This window comes from Calonectris borealis, chromosome 6 (genome assembly GCF_964195595.1).
Source record: "Calonectris borealis chromosome 6, bCalBor7.hap1.2, whole genome shotgun sequence".
Lineage (NCBI taxonomy): Eukaryota > Metazoa > Chordata > Aves > Procellariiformes > Procellariidae > Calonectris > Calonectris borealis.
Window position 1 is genome coordinate 699,410 of NC_134317.1, and position 20,662 is coordinate 720,071.

The window sequence follows — 20,662 nt, forward strand, 5'->3', positions numbered from 1 at the left end:
TTTGCTAATATCCAATCTAAACCTCCCCTGGTGCAACTTGAGGCCGTTTCCTCTCGTCCTGTCGCTGTTACTTGGGAGAAGAGACCAACCCCCACCTCGCTACAACCTCCTTTCAGGGAGTTGTAGAGCGCGATGAGGTCTCCCCTCAGCCTCCTCTTCTCCAGGCTAAACCACCCCAGGTCCCTCAGCCGCTCCCCATCAGACTTGTGCTCCAGGCCCTTCACCAGCTTCGTTGCCCTCCTCTGGACACGCTCCAGCACCTCCATGTCCTTCTTGGAGTGAGGGGCCCAAAACTGAACACAGGATTTGAGGTGCGGCCTCACCAGTGCCCAGTACAGGGGCACGATCACCTCCCTGCTCCTGCTGGCCACACTAGTTCTGATACAGGCCAGGATGCCGTTGGCCTTCTTGGCCACCTGGGCACACTGCCGGCTCGTGTTCAGCCGCTGTCAACCAGCACCCCCAGGTCCTTTTCCTCTGGGCACTTTCCAGCCACTCTTCCCCAAGCCTGCAGTGTTGCCTGGGGTTGTTGTGGCCGAAGTGCAGGACCTGGCACTTGGCCTTGTTGAACCTCATACAGTTGGCCTTGGCCCATCGATCCAGCCTGTATCCAGTTATCACACTGTACGTTCTTATCACTCTTGAAGTGCAGCTGACTGCTTCTCAAAGGTTTTTTCAGCTTTCAGAGCTGCTTATGTTAAAAATCTTAAAGTTCAACCACCCGCCTTTCACATCCTTAACATGAGGAGCAGTAGATGGAGAAGAGAAACACGTGGGAAGGATGCATGTTAAAGTCTGAGGTTCTGCTTAATTTCTCTTTTACAACGTGTGGACTCAGACACTTGCACTGCCTGCAGAGTGCAACCTATAGAGCAGTATTGTCAACCTACCCTACCCTTCCAAAGCTACACTGCAGGTGTTCAAATCTTGGTTATTTGACCTGACTGTGCTTAGAAAAGGAAAGTACGTTCTAGGGCTTAGAACGGTATCTTTTTGTCGAAAAGATACCAATAAGTAACCAGCAAGAGAAGAGTTACTAAATCCATGCCAAGACCTTTTCTTTCTTTCCCTGGCTGCCTGTGGTACTAAGGCTGGAGGTACAGGATCGTGCCTTGTCTGGGAGCACAGGCAGAGCTGGACCCGATGTGCTGCTGGAATGGGCTTTGGACAGAGTTTGTGTGGGGGCAGGAGCGTGCGAGCAGAGACGTGCAGATGTTGTGTTCTTCCTGTCCATCCGCCTGTGCCAACTGGACATCTATGAAGAACAGAGTTTCCTGTTCACGATGTGGAGCTGCTGTGCTGAGGGAGAGCTTGTCCAATAATACTTTTTAAAGAACTCTGTGTTTGGGCTTGCATTTCTCTCCCACGGTGATAGAGTTCCCATGAAAGACTTTGTAGAAAAGACGTGACAATCTTGCTTTGCTTTCTTGCTTTATTCCTTCCCTTCTCCTCCCCACATACTTTCTTTTTCTGTGAGCAACTACATGTCTAATGTACTTAAATAATGCTGCTTTTCCCTCTTTTTATATTTGCTAGTAGTAATGCTGTTCTGTTTCCTTTGGAAATAGTTTCCTACTTCCAAGCTGGTTGTAGAGGAGTGTTTGGGGAGGCAGAAAGACCTAGTGGACCCCTCAGCAAATTTTCATTACATCTCTTCATCTAGGTTTTGGCTTCTTCACCAACTGGACATGTAGTAGCAATGGAAGAACTCACCACTTTGTTCCTTGAGCGTCTAAGTGCCGCTCGGAGCTTACGAGCCAGCAGCCTATGCTAGGGCTAAGGTGGTAAGACCAGAAGCACAGACTTGTGTTTGGAGTGTTTCTCAAGGAGGAGTGCACCTTTGGAGATCCTTTGAGGGATGAAAGTTGATCCTCTGCCGCCTGCTAACATTCCCATGTGCTTTTTCTGAATTTTTTAAAAAGTTGATGTTTTGGGGGAGAACAGTTAAAAAAAAAAAAGGCACAAAGCTTTCTGATCCCCTACCCCCCCACCCCCCACGTGTTTTATCGCAGATCAGTCCATTTCCTTCCACTGGGATTTGTACCAAGTTTGGTTTTTTTGCATTTTTGATGAGCGAAAAATGTCCAGGCATATCTTCGGGTAGCATGCAGGGGCAGACTCTGACTATTTCTGCATTGCTACTAAGCTTCAGAAGATGAGATTAAACATGATTTTCTTTTTTTTTAAAAAAAAGCAACCCCACAACCCAACCCAAAAAAATCAAACTGGAGTTTCTGCACTTAGAATTCTACACGTCTCTTCCCTACTTGAGTGTCCAGAAAATCCTTTTATTCTAAAGGGTTATTACAGCGCTTACTTCTGTGTTACTTCTTTATTAGCCCTGTAAAGAGGGGAAAGAGGCTTTTCTTCATTTCCCAAGAAGCTAAACCCTGACTAAATAATGTAATGCCTGGGCTTGAGAGCGTGAGGTCTTTCACCTACTGGCGACCGTGCACAGGCGCCGTTTCCTGATCCCGATGGCAGTGTTAGGAGCACGGCGCGTGCAGTGCTGCCGGTGCTCTGCCCTCCCTGTGCCCGGGGGAGGCCGTCCGGGCCGTGTCTGACCGCTCTGGCTGCTGCGGCTTCCCTGCCAAGGGCAGCCTCTGCCCTGGCCGAGGGAGCTGGAAGGGGTCTTGTGTCACACCATGGCCAGGAAGCGTTTGGGAGCTACTGGAGCTCCAGAAACTACTGTCCGGCCCGCTGGAAGCTGGCTCTTTCTTTCTAAATACACAGACTGTTAATTATATTACGTGTACCTTTTAAAGAAGGGCTTTAACAATATCAAATAATTTCCTTCCAGCGAGGCACCACCACTGCATATCCTCCCTTTCAAAATTTCACCTTGCAGATAAAAACTAGTACATCTTATTACACAGCTATAATATATATTTAGCACATGCATGTGAGCAAGTGTTCAGAGGGGTAACCTCTGAACAGCCGAACCCCCTCTCCGGCAGCTGGGCTGGGGGGGCTGCCCTTCTGCGGAGCCGGGCACCTCTGCCCGGCCTTGGAGCTCTGCGACTGACTGTCAGTATCCCTAGCGCCTGTGCTTTTTCTGGTTTAGGGTTTTTTGTAATGTGGAGAACAATAAGAAGGCTAAACAGCTGTTTCTTAGTGCTGGAAAATTCAAAGGCTTTTGTAAAATTAATAAATCCTATATAAAATAAATCATTATAGGCTGCCCAGGGAAGTGGTGGAGTCACCATCCCTGGAGGTGTTTACGTGTGGACGTGGTGCTTAGGGACACGGTTTAGTGGTGGACTTGGCAGTGTTAGGTTTACGGTTGGACTTGATGATCTTAAGGGTCTTTTCCAACCTAAATGATTCTGTGATTATTATTATGGCTGTTGTAAAATGTTTGTTACTGTATGCATTGAGAAAGAGAAAATAAAACTCTGAATGGAGTAGTCATCTCTACAAGCTTATTATTTTCTGTTTCCCTGAAATGGCTAAGAATCATAAAGGGAAGCTAACCACCAAAAAAGAGCTGTCTAACGTACGATTAAATGGACTCTAAAGAGATTTTAATTTTTCCAAGTCTGCTTTCCTTCATCTTCAATTCATTATGATATGAAGCCCTAGCAGATCCCACCTCTTCCCCCAATCCTAGTAATTTAAAAAGAAAAAGAATATTGCTGCTTTTAAATATTTTGGCCTTTCATCCTGGGCCTGAAGTCCCTTTCATCCTGCTAGACATTTCAGCAACTCCGTGGCTTCCAGGAACTCCGAAATAAGCTTTGCCTGTGACTTGTAACCTTTCTGGTTTGATTTCAAGGTTTTCCCCTTGAAGAGTGATCCCGCTCAGCAGGTGCTCCCACTCGAAGCCAAGCAGCAAGCCTGCAAAGGGGATAACAACCACAGTACAGCTCCGAGGGGGCTCGGGGTGGAAAGCCGGAGCCCGGTGGCTCCGAGGGCTGGGATCGGCCGCGCGTGCCCGAGGTTAGCCGATGACTGCAGTGTCTGTGCATGTTCAGAATGCGGCCGCGGAGGCACGGCGCCTTCCTGCTGCACAGCTGTGGGCCGGGCTGGAGGAGAGCTCCCGGCGGGTCTCCTCTGCCCTCTCGCTTGTGGCTGAGGGCGTCGCTCCTTTTTGCTTTGCCTCGCTCTTCGGTAAAGAGGAATCAATTAGATGGAATTGTGCCTTATAAAGTCCTGTCCTGGTGAGCAAAGGACTAGGTTGTTTAAGGCTTGTTTACCTCCGTCCATCCTTGGCCACCTGTTGTGGTTTTTTTTTGCTTTCCAGCCACATATTAAGAGGTCTTGTGTCATGTAGGTTACCCCTCTGAACACTTGCTCGCATGCATGTGCTAAATATATATTATAGCTGTGTAATAAGATGTACTAGCTTTTATCTGCAAGGTGAAATTTTGAAAGGGAGGATATGCAGTGGTGGTGCCTCGCTGGAAGGAAATTATTTGATATCGTTAAAGCCCTTCTTTAAAAGGTACACGTAATATAATTAACAGTCTGTGTATTTAGAAAGAAAGTTGAGACTTTTATGGTGTGTGTATATATATGTTTTTACTTTTTTATGCTTTTAAAAATTATTTCAATCCAATATTTGCTGACCATGTCACATAGTTAAGCATTTTTTCAAGTCAAAAGTAGCTGAAGAAACTGTGCTGCTGTAGTGCCAATAAGAAAAAGTGGCCAAGTGCCTATTGTACTAGCTGTTTCGATGGAAAATGAATCACTCTTCTAAATGTGAAGAGATCACCTCAAAATTACGGTGTGTTACCAGAAACATACATAGTGTATTTTTCCTTTGAGAGAAGTTGTTTGGTATTTTCCCAAACAGTTAACGATGTTTACAGTCCAGGAATTGGATATAAAATATGAAATAAAACTGTCTAGATTGGTAACTGGTTGCGCGAAACAAACTTCACATAGCAGTAAATAACTCGTCTTGGTTTCCTTGCATCTGTACGTTTCCACCGTTAGCCTGCGTTCTCAGCGTCTGCGGTTCGGTGTCCTGTGGATGCGGGTTGGGACGGCTGGGGCTGCGTGCCTGCACGCGAGCACTGCACGCAGCGTAACGTGCACGGGCAGTCGCCAAGAGGGTTAAACGCTGGACCTTCCAGTTTACTGACTAGAATGGTTCTTATTCTGTGGGAATACCTAGGCAATTAGAGTTAGCACTCTTAATTGTTGACTCTCACAGAGTGAATAAGCAAACAAAATAAAGGAGCTTCAATTTCGACACTTTCATAACAATCAACTAATAAACTAGTTAATGAGAAGTTAATGCAAATCTCTGTATCTTTGTGTGGCAAGTCAGATTTGTGTGTGTGTGCACAATATATATGAGCCACAGAAGTGTAGCAATGAGTCTCTCTATTACGAAACAAAAATATATTCAGTGAACGTGTTTAGGTAATGGAAGTATTTTTAAGCTTGGCTTCTTGCCTGTGTGTTGCCTGACTGCTACATATGTAGTTGGCCTGACAGCCTTCCACGCCTGGACCTGTTGTTGAGTAGATGCTTAGCTCTGAGTGCGTGTGTTTGGGGGAGCTGATCTGCTTCGGCCATAACCTCTTGATTGCAGCTGGCCTGTGGCGTTTGCTGGTCACGTCTGTCCCGCAGACTTGCTCACACAGCCATGCTCATGAGAGCTATGGAGAAGTATCACCCAGTCCAGCTCTGCTGCTGCTGCGGGTTCACCGTATGCCAACAAAACTGTGCTTTGCAAGTGCAGCTGGTTTCACTTTGGGGAAACACGGCTAGAACATCCAGCCCTTCGTAGCTGGCTTTGTGGGTATGGTACAGCGTTTAGCTTGTACGTGTTCACTGAAGCGTCGCCCCGTCTGTCTGCTCTCCGGCTTCTGACCTGCAGCTCTGCCTTAGCTGGGGGCCTGCAGGGGCAGGAATGGGAGGACAGGGACAGTGCTTTGGCTGGTTCTGCAGCCTCAACAAGCCTTCCTGTTTGGGTGAAGCTTAACCTATTTTTGGAGTGAGTGTGGCACTGCAGGAGCATTAATGAGGGAAGGGCTGGCTGGTACATGGTAGTATACCATGGAGTTGGAAAACCAACTAAGAAAGGAGCAGTTTGGGCATAAGGAATAGTAACAGTCATGAAGGAGAGTGTCTCCGTTTCCAACCCAGGAGTTCTTTACCGGAGATGTTTCATTTTTACAGCAGATAATTGATCTGTATTGGTCCGCGGACACATCAGGATCTGCAGCAGTTCATGTGTATGTAGTCAGTGTTACTGCGTCTTCATGCTCTATTAAATGGCCCCACAGCCTGTGTGTCATGTTAGATCGCTCACCCTGCCTTCAGACTAGAGCAGTCTTTTCAAAAGACAGGTAGCGTGTTTGGGGTCGCCATGCCTTAGTTCTCTGCTTGTAAGGGATGTCAGGGGATGCTCTGCGTGGGCTGATTAACTGCCCTGTGGCTGCGCAGTCGTTCCTGGCCCGTTTTGGGATTGCAGAGCCCCCCCAAGAGGTGGCACCTGAGGGGCGGTGGTTTTCTGCCAGAACTGCTCCTCTGGCTTGTGTGAGGTTTGCTCAGTCTTGAAGGGTCCTTGGGTCAAGAGAAGAGGGACGCATTAGGCTGGATCAGGCTGCAAGCCAGATGAATTTTCCTTGTGGACTTGGTATGGCTCTCAGATGGTAGGTTAGTTGTCCTACTCCGTAGAGCAGTTATTTCTGCTGTTGCTTAACAGCTGAAGTGGCTGTTACTGCAGCCTGCAAACCTCCTCAGCTCTGTCCTCCCAGGCCAGTGTTTGCCAATGACAACAGAAATGTCTCGCCCACTGGGAGGTGCTGAAGTCCTTGCTGCTAAAGGGCGTTCTGGGGAAGGCTGTCCTTACCAAAGGTACGGATCTTGTACTCTTCTGGGCAGGTTGTGACCATGCCTCGGGGAAGTCCCTTGTAGGTCTCTGGCTTTGAATGCCTTTGGCAGTTCCAGCCAGGTGAACTGAGATTAAGGGCTTGTGAGTTACAATACCAGTTGTGTTTTACTGTTGCTGTTGTGGGAGGAGAAGGAACAGAACTTTGATTATAGGAATGTTTGGCATAATTTTTTTTTTTCTTTTTAAAAAAAGTTCCACAAAATCAGCGAAGTTATTACTTGGTATGTGTACGACTGGGATTGTGTGTACCAGTACTTGAAATCAATGTGACAGATGCTGTCTGATTTCAGGATTCTTTCCCTAATTTAGTTTTTGTTAGTGGTTCAAAAATAGAAAATTGTATTTGTGTATTTGTTCATTGTGGGAGGAGGGGAGGAAAACAAAGCGGAAAACAAACTGAGTGATGTTCCCAGTGGGCAGACTCTAATGATAGGCTTGAAAAAGTCCAACACATGGTATGCTCAGCTGCTATTTTAGGAGCATCCACTGTATTTGTGGCTGGATATTTTTCTTGTGTGTTAGAACTGAAAAAGAGAATGTAAATATGAGTTAAGTTGCCATAAACGTCTGTGTGCACGGGATGTGTGTAACGGAGAGCAGCGACTTGTTCTGTCCTTCACAGCTGTGCCTCTTCTCTCAGCCATCTGTGAGTGCACATGGCTGTTTACTGCCACGGGCACCTGCGTCTTCCAGGAAACTGAGGAGCTTCCAGTGTTCTCCACTAGCTGGTGGGGAGTGGTGTCCTCTCCTGCAGAGACCGGCGTGACCCAGCGCTGCGTGTTTAAAGGCACGTGCCGTTCCTGAAAGCGGCAGCGTGTGCGGTTCTGCGCAGAGGGAGTGGGTTTGTCCCAGCTAGGGATCTCCGGACACTTTGCTGAGGATACTTAGAAGTTTAGTTTCCTACTCTATACGTTCTCCTAAAAGTTCTTCCTCTCACTTAGGCGAAGCCTCTGGAGTTGGAAGGGAGGTGGTGTACCTGCTGACAGCGTGTGCTGCGGCTCGCTTTACTTTTTATCTCCACGGTTACTCAGACTCGCCAGGGACGACTCAAAGGCTTGTCTTCCTGGGAAAGTCAGTCCAGATTTACTTTTCAAGCAAGCTAGTTAAACCTGCTAAATCCTGTGTAGCTGTGTCCACTGCAAATTTAAATCGCCCTGATTTGATTTAGTTAAAGTCATTTCTGGAATGCTTGAGAATAACTATTTCTGTATAGAAATATAATGTGGTTTAGCAAATCTGTTTTAAATTTACACTTTGTTAGGTTTTTTCCTCTGCCGAGTCTCTGTGTAGGTGATCCTTCCATGTTGTATACCCGCAATAGTGTATGTGCGAGAGGTGACGTAAAATGTCACTGAACCCTCGAAATTTGAGTACTTGGAGTGGGCAGATATGACTGGTATTTCTTTGATGGTACAAGCTCTTATCTTTGTCTTGCTGAAACGACTAAATTAGCATCGTTAGCTCCTACTTGGTGGTTCTTCAGCACTAGCTGCAAGTAATATTTCTTCCCTTAAACAGAAGGTTTTATTGTCTAATGATTTCGTTATCTCTCTGTAACTGAAGCTATTAAGAATATGATGGGTTTTTTCCCTCAACTCTCCCCTTTTACAGATGATGAGCTGAAGCTAAATATGGTCCACTACGAATGTGTGTGTGAAGGCATGTCCTGTGGGAATGGAGATCGTTGCCAAGGCCAGCAATGTTTTGCTTCTTTGAGCATTAATGACGGTGCTAAGGTTTACCAGAAAGGCTGCTTCCAAGTCTACGAACAAGGGAAAATGACGTGCAAAACACCTCCCTCTCCTGACCAAGCTGTCGAGTGCTGCCAGGGATACCTGTGCAACATGAATATCACGGCACAGTTGCCCTCTTCTAAAGGTGAGAGGTTAATTAATAAATAGTGAATTTTGAGAAATTCACCTGATGTGATGGGAGTGAGATGGCTGCAGTGCTAGCGAAAGTAAGGGTTTAATGAACACGGTAAGGCCCTTTCTACTTTGTTCCTCACCCTGGGGCCCACTGGCACACATCTGATGTCCACAGGTTGAATGATCTGTATTGCCGGATGAATGATAGGGTTAAAGCGCGCAGCGAGGGTCAGGATTGCGTTACTGCCTGTGAGAGAATTGCACAGTCACAGGTGGGGTTTGTTCCGACAGCTCTGCCGGGGTCGCTGCGGTAGCATCCTTTGTGTAAGTGCACACTCGCAGCTCCGGCTGTGTCTGGCCTCTCTTTTAGACTGCGTGGCTACCAAGTTAAATGTTGGTGTCAGTGCTACTGGTTTTAAAGACTTTCTCTGGGAATTTACAAATTTTTTTTTTCTCTTTTCTTTTTCTCTTTCCCCCCCTCCCCCTTTCCTTTCCAAGGGCAAACCTTTCAAGGAGAAGCGGCAGGTTACAGCGTGGAAACACTAATCATTGTTATACTGGCTCCTGTGATAGTCTTGATAGTTTTTTCTGCAGTAGCTGTGCTGATCATCCGGAGAATACAGAAAAACCACATGGAGAGGCTCAATTCTAGAGATGCAGAATATGGCACAATTGAGGGACTCATTGCATCAAATGTTGGAGACAGCACGTTGGCAGTAAGTAACCTGTGTGCATGGTGAAAATTTGTGTGAGCTTCCTTCACTTCCAAACTCCCCTCTCGTACCCTCCAGACATGGCCACATCAATAACAGGACCTTTTGCTGCCAGGGGATGCCACTTAGTGTCAGGACTTCTGTGGTGACATTCCTATGCTCGCAAAGCTGTAGTTTAAATGAAATTTATCCAAAAGGTAGCTTTTGCAAGTATAGCTCCTTTGACCTGGAGAATCGCTATAAACTGTAGTCAAACTGTTTATGTTCCTAGAAGCAATGTCTAAACAGAAAAACAGAGTATGCCTGATTGTTGGGTAGCCTGAAGTGATATCAAAGGTGTAAAAGTGTACTGCATCTTTGATACATGGAAGACAGCCTGAAAGGTCAGAAAAGATGTGATTCTAGGGGAAGAAGAAAATACAGATATTTTTAACTTTTAAAAACTTCAAACCTGATCTTAGTAGAAGGGCTCTTGGATGACTAGGAAAGTAGTGAAATTTTGTTGATAGAAGAGCAGTAGGAATTTTAAGAAATGAGAACCGCTTACTCAAAACTCAGTTTTTAAAATATGTTCTTGTTCACACAGTCTCTGGAAAATAAAATGACATGGGAAAGTGTTTCCTTTTTAAAGGCTTAATGCGTCTTACCCTTTCACTTGAGGTCGGGAAAAAAGTGTAACCAGGAGCTTTCCCATGCTGTATCGAAACTGAGCAAGTAAGGCTTCAGAGGCAGCTTGAGTGTTTGTTTCCGAAACCAATGCAAAGGAGAAGTTTTCTCCTCCTTGCATTTCTAAGATAAAATCTCTTCAACATTAAGAGTTTGGAAAACATTTTCCATTTTGGTGCTTTCCCGCCATAATGTGCTTTCACTGCAGTGTTGAAAAGTGGTCCAAAACACAAATATTTTTAATAATATGCTACTAAATGCATTCACTGGATATTTTCTTCTGTGTTTTGGACTGTGTTTCTCTCTGTAGGAGAGAGAAACTGAAATGAGTATTTCTTTAAGTGAGGAATAACCTTCGATATCTTCCTTAGAAAGTGTTGGTTACCACCAACTAGGGAAGCAGTTTTGACTATGTCCAAAAAAATACACCAGAGAACAATTGCACCTCCTCACCTGAAAGTTGACAACCGCTTTGCAGGCCCAGCTATGGGAATTTATTAAAAGAAAGATTCGTGGGACTGCTCAAAAAAATGGAACTATTTTGGGGAGCTGGAAACTATTTGTTGCATCTCTTTGTTTTGAGGCAGAGATGTTTCTATAAAATACTGCTGTGAATAAGTGCTGGAAGAGTCACGTGGAAAACCCTTTCATTCACAAGACAGTATGTCCTGAAAAGTAAGTTTTCAGGGTTTGAGATGGCCAGTAAGGGATACCATTGGAACAAGGAAGATTCTTCTTTAAGGAAGAATAGGTTAAAACTGAGTAAACAGACTCCTGGTCATCTGGATGCTCCAATATGCATTTTTGAAAATGTTCCCCTATGTGGGGAACAAGTAAGTAAACCAATGCTTCAGGCAGGAAGAAGAGCCTGGTTGTCTTAAGGGTTGCAGGGTATGATGGAGAAACACCCCATGGCAAGGGGTAAGGAGAGGATGGATAGGAATCCATTGTTCGCCTTCTGCAGTACAGTAACGGGGAGGCATCAAAATTAGCAAGTAGAAGCAAGGATAAAAATAAGGAAGGTTCTTAACACAGTGGTAATTGAACCAGTGGAACTCTTTGCCTGATGATTTTTCTAGATGCTACAGGTTTGTATACATTCAAAGAGCAACAGGGTGAGAAGACTGTATGTTGTTAAGCACATTTAAAAAAAAAAAAAAATTCAGCTAAGGAAGTCCCTGAGCTGAATGTGCTTGGAAGCTGGGAGAGCATTAGAGGAAAGTATCATGTATGTTAAAGTATTCCTATATTCGCTTCTAATTCACTCTACTTCTGGTATCCCAATATTCTAAAACTCCAATGCCCTTATATACTTCCATATGTGTAATACTCCTATATGTCTGCTACCCCAATTCACTCCACTTGTAATACCCTAATAAAGGGCATTGCTTTTGGGTACTGTCAGAGACAAGATACCGATCTAGAGGGACTTTAGGGTGCCCACTCTGATAACAGAGTTTTGGCTTTTAAATGCTAGCTTCCTTTCCGATGGAAATTGCCTTCCTCTTAGAGCTTGAAAAGTCCAGCTTGAAAAGAAGAGCTTGCTTCATGTAACTGCAGGACCAAGTGTGGTGCAAACTGCAGCGGCTTTCTACTTTCTACTACTGCCCTGCTATTTTGCTTGAGCTTGGTCCTATATAAACCATATTGGTAATCTTTTTTCTTAATGCCTTTGGCTCTCTTTAATTAGCCCACAAGGCTCGATTCTGTGTTACTGTTTTAAAACAGCCAGTTTTGATACGTTCACCATGAACTAGGCACGTGTGCAACTGGTTATCTGTCTTTAAGCACTGACTTCCAGCTTTTACCAGCTCTTATCTCTTATCAGTGCAAGACCATTTCCATTCCATTTGCAAACCTTTTGCACTTCAAGTCATTTAATGTTACTTAGAAACAGTGATAAAACCGGAGAAGAAGAAATCAAAATTCTTTTTAAAAGGAATTGGAGAACTTGCTAACTGTAAAGGCTTGGTCTAATGGAGCTGTTTTGTTCTCAGCTGTCAGACCCGCTTAGCTTTATGATTGCAGTGCCTCTGGTGTGCCTCTTGAGTGTTGGTGATGTAAAAAAAAAAAAAAAAATTGATAGTTCCTTGTTTCTAAATCTTCATCTAAACAGTAAGTCTTTTTTAAATTCCAGATTTTTCTTCTCCATTGTGTGTTTTAAATCATTGTGTGTTTTAAGTCGCTGGTTTTGTTACACATTAGATTAGTTCACATTTAGGATTAGTCTCCATAGTGTAGCAAATGTTTAAAGCCCTAAGCTTCCTAATAGGGAATGGAAAGAGATGTGGCCTCTTCAAATCTTGTTTTTACAGTTGCTGCAGATAAGTTTTGGGTTTTTTGCCTCTGATACAAGCAGGAAGGAAAATGAGCTCTCAATTTGTATTAAAAAGCAAAATAGCAGTCTCCTGTCATTCTTAGATTATCTTTTTCTTGAGCACTCGTTAGAAAAATTGTTGGGAGAAATGAGATTTCATCGGATCTGGTTAAAGCCCAGTAGTGCAGTTTGCTGGAAATATTAGGAAGTTGATTATGCTTATGCTTTTTCATCCTATTTTCCTTTGTAAAGAAAAAAAAAGTTCAGTAATACAGTTCTTAATGCTTTGAACTAGTGCGGGCCTCTTGGGAGTGGGCAGCAGTGGAGGAGGCAGTCACTGACTGTACAGGGCCATGGGAATAATGACAGCAAGGGCAGAAACGGGAGCTGGGGTGGGAAACGGGCAAGGTGTGTATGGCAAAGGAGAAATGGAGGGAAGGTTGGGATTAACATGGAGGGAAGAGATGAAAATGTAATGGAAAAGGACAGAAAACTAGATGGGGGGCAGAATGAGGGATGAGCAAAGAGCCTGAACTGGAGAACTGTTACTCCCAAATTATCTCAGATGTGAAATAAACTCTAACCAAAGCATGGTTCTCTCCCCTTCTCTTCCCTGCCGAAGGTAACGGGCTTCCACAGCTTGCAGTTGTTGCCATACTGCAGAGGATGTATCTACAAATCTTATCTGGCAGATTACCTGCTTAACAGCAAAGTATTGCATGATTTGGTTTCTCTTCACTGTTACTAAATTAATTTTTAGCACTTATTTTTGGGATTTCATTGCTAAAACAGAGGTGTCTGGTGACATTAAGGTGCCATGTGGTTTCTAGGGCATCTGTGCAAGTCTGACAGGTACGGTACAGGACCTGTTGGATACCTGTTCTTCTCTGGGGTGGTATCTGCAGGTCAGTGAGATAGACTAGGACATCCCAAATAGCCCTGGGTGTGGTTAACCAGCAGTTCGCCAGTGGTTCCCACTGTGTCAAAAGCAAAGTGGGGCACAGAGGAGCAAGGCAGTGAAGATTGCTGCTGCAACCTTCCTCTTGCTCCGTTACAGCTGAAGCTCTGCTTTGCAGGGGTGCGTAGTTTCATAAATTCATGCTCGGACTCAAAAGTGGGGAGTATGGTGTGTGCGTGATGGGGGGCCTGGGCTGTTGTGCAAACCCACCCGCGGGTTCAGCCCTTCCAGAAGGGTTCGGGTTTGGGGTGCTCGCCTGCTCCACCTGCCCACCTTCATGGGGGGGCTCAGCGGGAGAGCAGAGCAGCAAAGCAAGTCTCCAGCCCCGGTGAAGTCAGTGGCCTTAAACGTGTGATGAAAAGTTGGAGGAAAACATTTGACAAGCAAGTGATGCGTTTCCCTTTCTGGCAGATGACGTTGCTCCTGCGGCTCCAAACGGCAGAACTTGCAGGCGCAGGACGGCGCGGGTGTCCTAGGCGGCCGTGCCGTCAGGCTGTGCGGGGGCAGGCGCTTGTGCTGGCGGGCAGCGGTGTCGGCAGCCGGCTCGTCCCCGCAGGCAGGCGCCTCTTCGGTCCGGGTGCCCCTGAGGCATCCCTGGTTGCGAGCCCCGTGCCGCGAGGTGTGGGCTGCAGCCTCTCCAGTCGGCTCACATGGACCCAAAAGACACCCGCCTATAGGGTTTTTTCAGCCAAACTGACACCCCTCCCCATATTGCCTCAGTCAAAATGGTCAGCTGAGCACAAACTGTGTGCAAGCCGCTGATTAAAAAGGTGTTGAAAAAGAAAGTTGTGTCACAGGGATGTGTTGGTTTTATCTGTCTTAACATTTGAATTAGAAACTGTCATGTGTGGCTGTTTCTAGAGGCTGTTTATATTAATAAAAAAAGTTCAAAGTTCTGAATGTCTCTTTCTAATGCACATTTATTCATAGGGAGTTGTAAAATAGATTTTGAGAGTATCTGATACCACAGATCGGTGGGGCTGGGACATGACCTTAGCTTTCATTAGTGAAAACACATTTGTGTTGCTGTGTCCTTCTAGTCATCTTTACTAGGAAGAAACCCCCGGTAACTGGAAGAATGGGAAAAGCCTGTGTGAACATGCAAAAGTAAATGCTGTTTTTCTTTTTGCTAACTGTATAGAGATGAAGGCCTTGGGTATAGGAGAAATCAGAGAAAGTAAGTTTATTTCTTACTGAGGTGGCTCAAATTATTGCAAGACATAGAAAATTTGGGGAAAAAAAAAGTTGATATTAACCTTTTTGAAATAGGTGATATATACAGAATTGAGAGAGCATAAACTAAGTAGAGGACAACAAAGTGCTGAAAAAGGGTGGAACTTCACTGCAGAGGACAACTCGTAGGCTACGAGTGAGCTTCCATGTTCATAGGCAGTAGATGTATTGTCTCTTATGTATTAAGCAAAATGATTTATTTATTAAACAGAATGATAACGTAATGCCAAATAAAAGGTAGAGGCAGAATAAGAAATCTGAGAATGAAATGATGCTTGATTTGTTTGCTGTCTGTTGTTGTGTTGTGTGTTTAAAAAAAAAAACCAAACACCTTATGCATAAGTTATGGCTCCCCTACCAGTCTCTTCTATGCATGGGACGTCCTTTGAAGTGGTAAAATCTTGCGAAGAGCATTCTCTGTCCATCTGTACAGTGATGGCAACAGTATGTCTTGATCCTGAGGGATCAAATGGCATTACCAGAGCCATTGAGATACCAATGAGCTTTAACTTAACCTATCCTGTGAAGCGGTGTACCTTTGTGTGTTTAAACAGGGGGAAAAAGTGTAGTTTCTCATAGGTTATAAACTTCTGCTTTTCCTTTTGAACAGGATTTATTGGATCATTCCTGCACATCTGGAAGTGGTTCTGGACTTCCTTTCTTGGTGCAAAGAACGGTGGCTCGCCAGATCACACTTGTAGAGTGTGTAGGTTAGTATAAATCTTGTTCACATCTAGTGCCAAGTCTTGGTAACAAATGCAGAGAGAAGGCTTTATCTTCCATCTTAATTATCTGTTTTTCCTCAGTTGCTTATATAATATATGAAACTTTTCAGGTTTCAGCTTACAAAACATACTTGGTTTTGGAAAGTGAAGTGAAAAAATTCCTTTCAGATCTATGCAGAAGAAAGGGGCAAATATCGTCTATGCTTTATGATTGAAAAAATTTAAGCTCTGTTTAGTAAGGTGATGTTAGAAAATACAATTCTTTGGTACTTTGTAAGTGAAATAAATTATGTTTTTAGAAAAGCAAGCTCAATTTGAAGTTGAAACAGTCAAACTGTGAAACAAACATTTGTTCATTAAATGGTGTTCAATTAGAGAGCTTTAGAATTAGAAAAGGATCATCTGGAATTGAGATCTGGAGTTGAAACATCAAGCAAAGTGGCTAAAGTGGCATGAAAAAAATGTGATTCTGTGCCATTAGAATGGTAACATCAATGTTTTGTAGCTTACTTGCTCTGCACGGTTGCTTTGGGACTGTGCAGGCAATGAGATACTGTTGCTGTTCTTTTTCCCCTAAAAGAGAGAATCTTTTTAGTAATTCTTCCCTAAAACTCTTCTGGGTCTCTAGTTTTTTTTCAGGACTTTAGCGTTAATTTTAAGGATCCATTAAATTTTTCTTCAGCATGTATATATATTATTAATTGAATAGTGTTAATTTTGAATTTAGTAATTTTAGGAAGCATTTGGGTCAAAGTTATCCTGAGGCAGAGACAGATACTGGCACTAAAGAGGTGAGGAAGGCATGATGATTGATTCTATTAGGAAAAAAAGACTTTTAAAAATATGTTTTATGCTGCTGCTTCAGTGATGTAAATTCGGATCGGGTTAACACCTTCGAGAAGTTTTAACTCATCAGGGTGTTAAGACTAAAACAGGTGAATCTGAATCTGTAGGGACTGGGCCTACGTTTTACCAGTGTTTCTTTGCTTCTGGCTGATAGTATGTATATTGAGCAGGCACAAATGTTCACATTTGTATTAAATCCAAGTGTACGTCCACTGATGCTCTGCAATTTCTCTTCATCAGAAACTGTAGAATACGATATGCACGATGATTTTGCCTGCAATATAGACGTATCTTCTTGTGCACGTGTATACGTGTGAGTAAGTGTGTCTCTGGATTTGTGCCTGCTCCCAAGTTAACTCCGGCTGGCACTATTTCCAGAGACCACGTCTTTAAGCCTGTGTAGCAGAACCAGGTGAAAGTGCTTGTGCAGGAAGTCTCTTCTGGGTGACAGCATTGAGGCATCGGTGTTGGGCTATACCTGCTGCTGATTCATACGTGCCTCTAAAGGACACCGAACGGCAGAGCAACGAAGGCCAGAATTTGGATATCCATGGTTGCAGGTCTAGCACAATTCATTGCACAAGCCCGAGGCCATCGTATTCAGGCTGCAATGAAAATGGCAATGATCAGAACTTTTCCAGTGTGCCTTGTCCAGGGTGTTGCTTTGCCGTTGGGCACTTGGTAATTTCATACGTGCTTGTAAGCTATTTGGGTAAAAAGCTTGGCATGCAGACAAGTGTGCCCTGATCTCCACAGAACAGAGCTGGGTTTTTGGGGATTTGTTTTTTCGTGTGTTTTTCTTTATCCTTTTTTGTTTGTGGGTGGGTTTTTTGGTGGGGTTTTTTTGTGTTGTCATTCTGCATTTTGTGTGTCTGGCTGTGCTGATTGTTTTTTTGCCAGGGCTGATGATCTAATAGAAATGTAAGGGCTGTATCCCCAGCATTATATATCCTTCCTGTCCTCCTAACTTCAGAATTCATAGATTTATTTGTATTGTGTACACTGACCTTGTAGTATGTTGCCTAAGTTGCTTAAGCTGCAAAAGCATTGGTAGTTGAATAATTACACCTGCCCGGTACAAACACTCTGTATACTGCACCAATGTGCACGGAGGAGAGATCCATACTCTCAGAGCTTGCAGTTGAAACAAACAGGAAAAATTAAGGAACAGTGGAGCACAGCGTGACTGTAAACGTGGTAAAAAGTGTATGCAGGTGTGATCAAACTACATCAGTGTGATATTTGGGCCATAACTGTTGAGTTTCCATCCTATTAGCTACTCCTGTCCTTCTGCCCTATGAAGATTGTAGCTGACAACTTTTACTGTGCTTTTTCCCCCACCAGGAAAGGGCCGTTATGGAGAAGTTTGGAGGGGTCAGTGGCAAGGAGAAAATGTTGCTGTGAAGATCTTCTCTTCTAGGGATGAAAAATCCTGGTTCAGGGAAACTGAATTGTACAACACTGTATTGCTGCGGCATGAAAATATTTTAGGTAAGTAGAACAACCATGTTCATATTTCCTAGCGTAACTGGTGTAAAGGTGAGTTAACTGAACAGTTCACTTGCAAAGCACTGCAGGTTTGCTGGATATCTTGCAATCTTTGAGATTAGGTTCTTGTGTTTGTGATAAATAGTTGAAAGGAAATTTTAAGGGGGAGACTTGCAGGAGGGTGCTGAAGTCTGAGTCTCAACTGGAGAAATTGTCGTAGCAACCATGAATCATTGTCCTCCTGCAGAAATATTCTAGCAAGAAGCAGTCAACCAGATTAATCAATTGTTGGCAGCACAGCGTGTAGAGAAGAACGGAGGTGCCACAGACCTGCATGCTAAGAATTCGGCCTTGCAGCTCATGTTGCAGGGCAGCCAAATGGCAAGAGAGTATTGCGCAGTGTGTTAGGTGGAGAAGTTCTAGTGGATCTAGAGGTTTTTTTATAACTTCAGTTTACCTGGGAGAAATAAGGGGTGACAAAGTGGGGAGGAGTTTGTAATGAAGTTTAAATATTTGAACACTTTTCCTTGTGCTGGAATAAACTGCAGTATGAATCCATTATTTTCTTCTGTTTAACTGTTCTGCTCAGGGTCAAACTAAGCTCCTTTGGTGTTTAAACTTCAACTATAGTTGCCCCTTTGTGATGTATCTCATTTCCCTGCGAACATGGAAGTACGATGATTTTGAATCTTCTGCATCCCTTGTACCTTGTGTGCTCAGTTCTGAGAGCTTAGAAAATGGCTTTTTTGTGTTGTGAGCCATGGCTGAAGTTTAAGCAGCCCTTTTGATTCCTAGTAGACATGGCCTTCTTTCACTGGTGTGCCACCTTTACAAGTAAAAGCAGCAGCATGTTTCCTGTGTGCTGACGTTACCTCACCCACAATCTGTCTGTCTTCAATCAGTTTTACTTGGGCTCCTTATTCTTGTTTCCTGTCAGAGAATATTCCTTGACTCTATAGCTCACCCTGCTAGATGTTTGTCTAATGTTCCCTGAAGCAGTTCCTTTGTTACTACAAAAAGAATTCGGTGGCCTCCTGAAACGTGAATTATTGAACTTTCCTTCCCGAGAGAGCAAGTGACTTGGCTGAAATTACATTACACATTTCCCATGTTCCTCTCTCTGTTTAGTCTTTCTTGATAACTGTCAAATTTGTTGGCTATTTTATAGAATTTTTTTAAATGCGATATTAAGCAATATCACAGATTACAGAAGTGTCACATTGTGCAGAAATCTGACTTCAGGAGAGAAAGTAGCGGGTGTTCTTTCTCACAAATGTCATATGTGGGCTTTCAATAAACATGATTTGTTCCTATAACTTGGAAATAAAGCTTTTGTTGCTTCCCAGCTAAAGCTGTTGAGGTCAACAGTGTGCTGATACACAATAAATTCAGAGGTAACAGGAAGGAAGCTACTCCTGAATTTTGGGGTCAGTTTTAAGATACAACATTTTTGAAAGCAGTTCTTGAGGTTCATGAGTTTTGAAGAGAAATTTTTCTCTGTTCCTTTGTAGAAAATCATTGTGAAATACAGCTATGATGCATAAAGGTGCTCTGCCTTACTTCACCATGGAAGCAAGTTGCACACCATTTGAACTGTCTAGTATTTAAAGTAGAAGAATTACCATTCTTTAGTTTTTGGTATGCTAATCTTCTGGTGCTGCCGCACTCTCCTTAGCCACCTGCCACTTTCTATATCCCGTGGCTCCGTTGTGAGCTGGTGTACAGTTAAGAACATCAGGCATTTGGAGCCTACAGCAGTTCAGAGCAGTCCCAGAGATCTGGTAATTTATCAGGCTGCAGCAATTCCCTGCAGCCTTTTAAGCAATTGGAGATCATTGGAGAGCAAGTTGTTGCTGTGGTGAGATGTGCTTTTTTCAATCCATGTTTGGTCAGAGGGGTGTGACGTTTCCTGTGGGGACAGCAAGCTTTTGACATGTCAAGGGTGATTGTTGAAGTGCTCCAGATAGACTTACCTTGGATGTAAATGTGAAGCTGGCACAACATACAGGGTCTGTTTGTCGGGATGTGATTTGTGTGTGAAACACGATTAACCCTTTTCTCAGCAGCCTGCACTGCCTGCTTGTTGTCCTTAAAAATGGAAATGATTACTTGTGACTTGTCTATTTGAGGCGTTGCTTCTCTCCAGTGTAATACTCTTGAGTGGACAGCAGCAGATGTGCTACAACCTGGTGGTCGTCTTGTTTAACTGGAAACTTCCCCACCCACAAGTCCCTCAAAAAGAAGGAAAGTAGTCCTAACCAAGTAGTTGTGTTTGGTGTGACTGACAAGATACATAAATACAATCTTGTGAGTAGATTTGAGTTAGAGTTCCAGAATACGTCAGGTCTTTTTTCATTATGGTAATACCTGCACTCTGTTTCCAGTGCAGTACAGTCTTGGAGGGGTCTTGAAGGAGGTCTGTCACTTTATTTTGTTGTTTCTCCTTTTTTCTTCCTCTCTCTCTAGGTTTTATTGCATCTGATATGACTTCCAGAAACTCTAGCACCCAGTTGTGGTTAATTACCCACTACCATGAAATGGGGTCTCTGTATGACTATCTACAGCTCACTACCCTGGACACTGTCAGCTGCCTACGCATAGTACTGTCCATAGCTAGTGGTCTTGCACATTTGCACATAGAGATATTTGGAACCCAGGGGAAGCCTGCCATTTCTCATCGGGACTTGAAGAGCAAAAATATCCTCGTTAAGAAAAATGGACAGTGCTGCATAGCGGATTTAGGTGAGTTCATTTCGATGCTAATATACTCAGTGCATTCCTGCAGAAATCAAATATGTTGGGTAACTCCAACAGTAGAAGTCTTAAGGTAACCTTAAAATAACCTTACTGTGATCTGATATTACCCTGAAGGTTTACGACAACCACTAGATGGCACTTACAACTTAAAAATACCACTCCGCTGCTGAGGAGGCCCAATGTAGCCTCTGAGTTCAGGAGCAGATCTGACATTTTGGACTTTTTCTTGGGTTTCCGT

General features: G+C 43.9%; 1 protein-coding gene across 5 annotated transcripts in view; it reads left to right on the forward strand.

The window, feature by feature from the left end:
- Positions 1 to 20,662, forward strand: part of ACVR1 (activin A receptor type 1) — a 67,979-nt gene that overhangs the window by 35,118 nt on the left and 12,199 nt on the right. For all 5 annotated transcript variants that reach the window (XR_012674021.1, XR_012674022.1, XM_075152611.1 and 2 more), the window contains exons 3-7: positions 8,465 to 8,731; positions 9,220 to 9,437; positions 15,219 to 15,318; positions 17,524 to 17,670; positions 20,134 to 20,409. Coding sequence is in view for 3 of the 5 variants with exons in the window: in XM_075152611.1 (XP_075008712.1) it covers positions 8,465 to 8,731; positions 9,220 to 9,437; positions 15,219 to 15,318; positions 17,524 to 17,670; positions 20,134 to 20,409 (1,008 nt within the window). In the remaining 2 variants the exon portion in view is untranslated. The remainder of the gene's footprint in view (positions 1 to 8,464; positions 8,732 to 9,219; positions 9,438 to 15,218; positions 15,319 to 17,523; positions 17,671 to 20,133; positions 20,410 to 20,662) is intronic.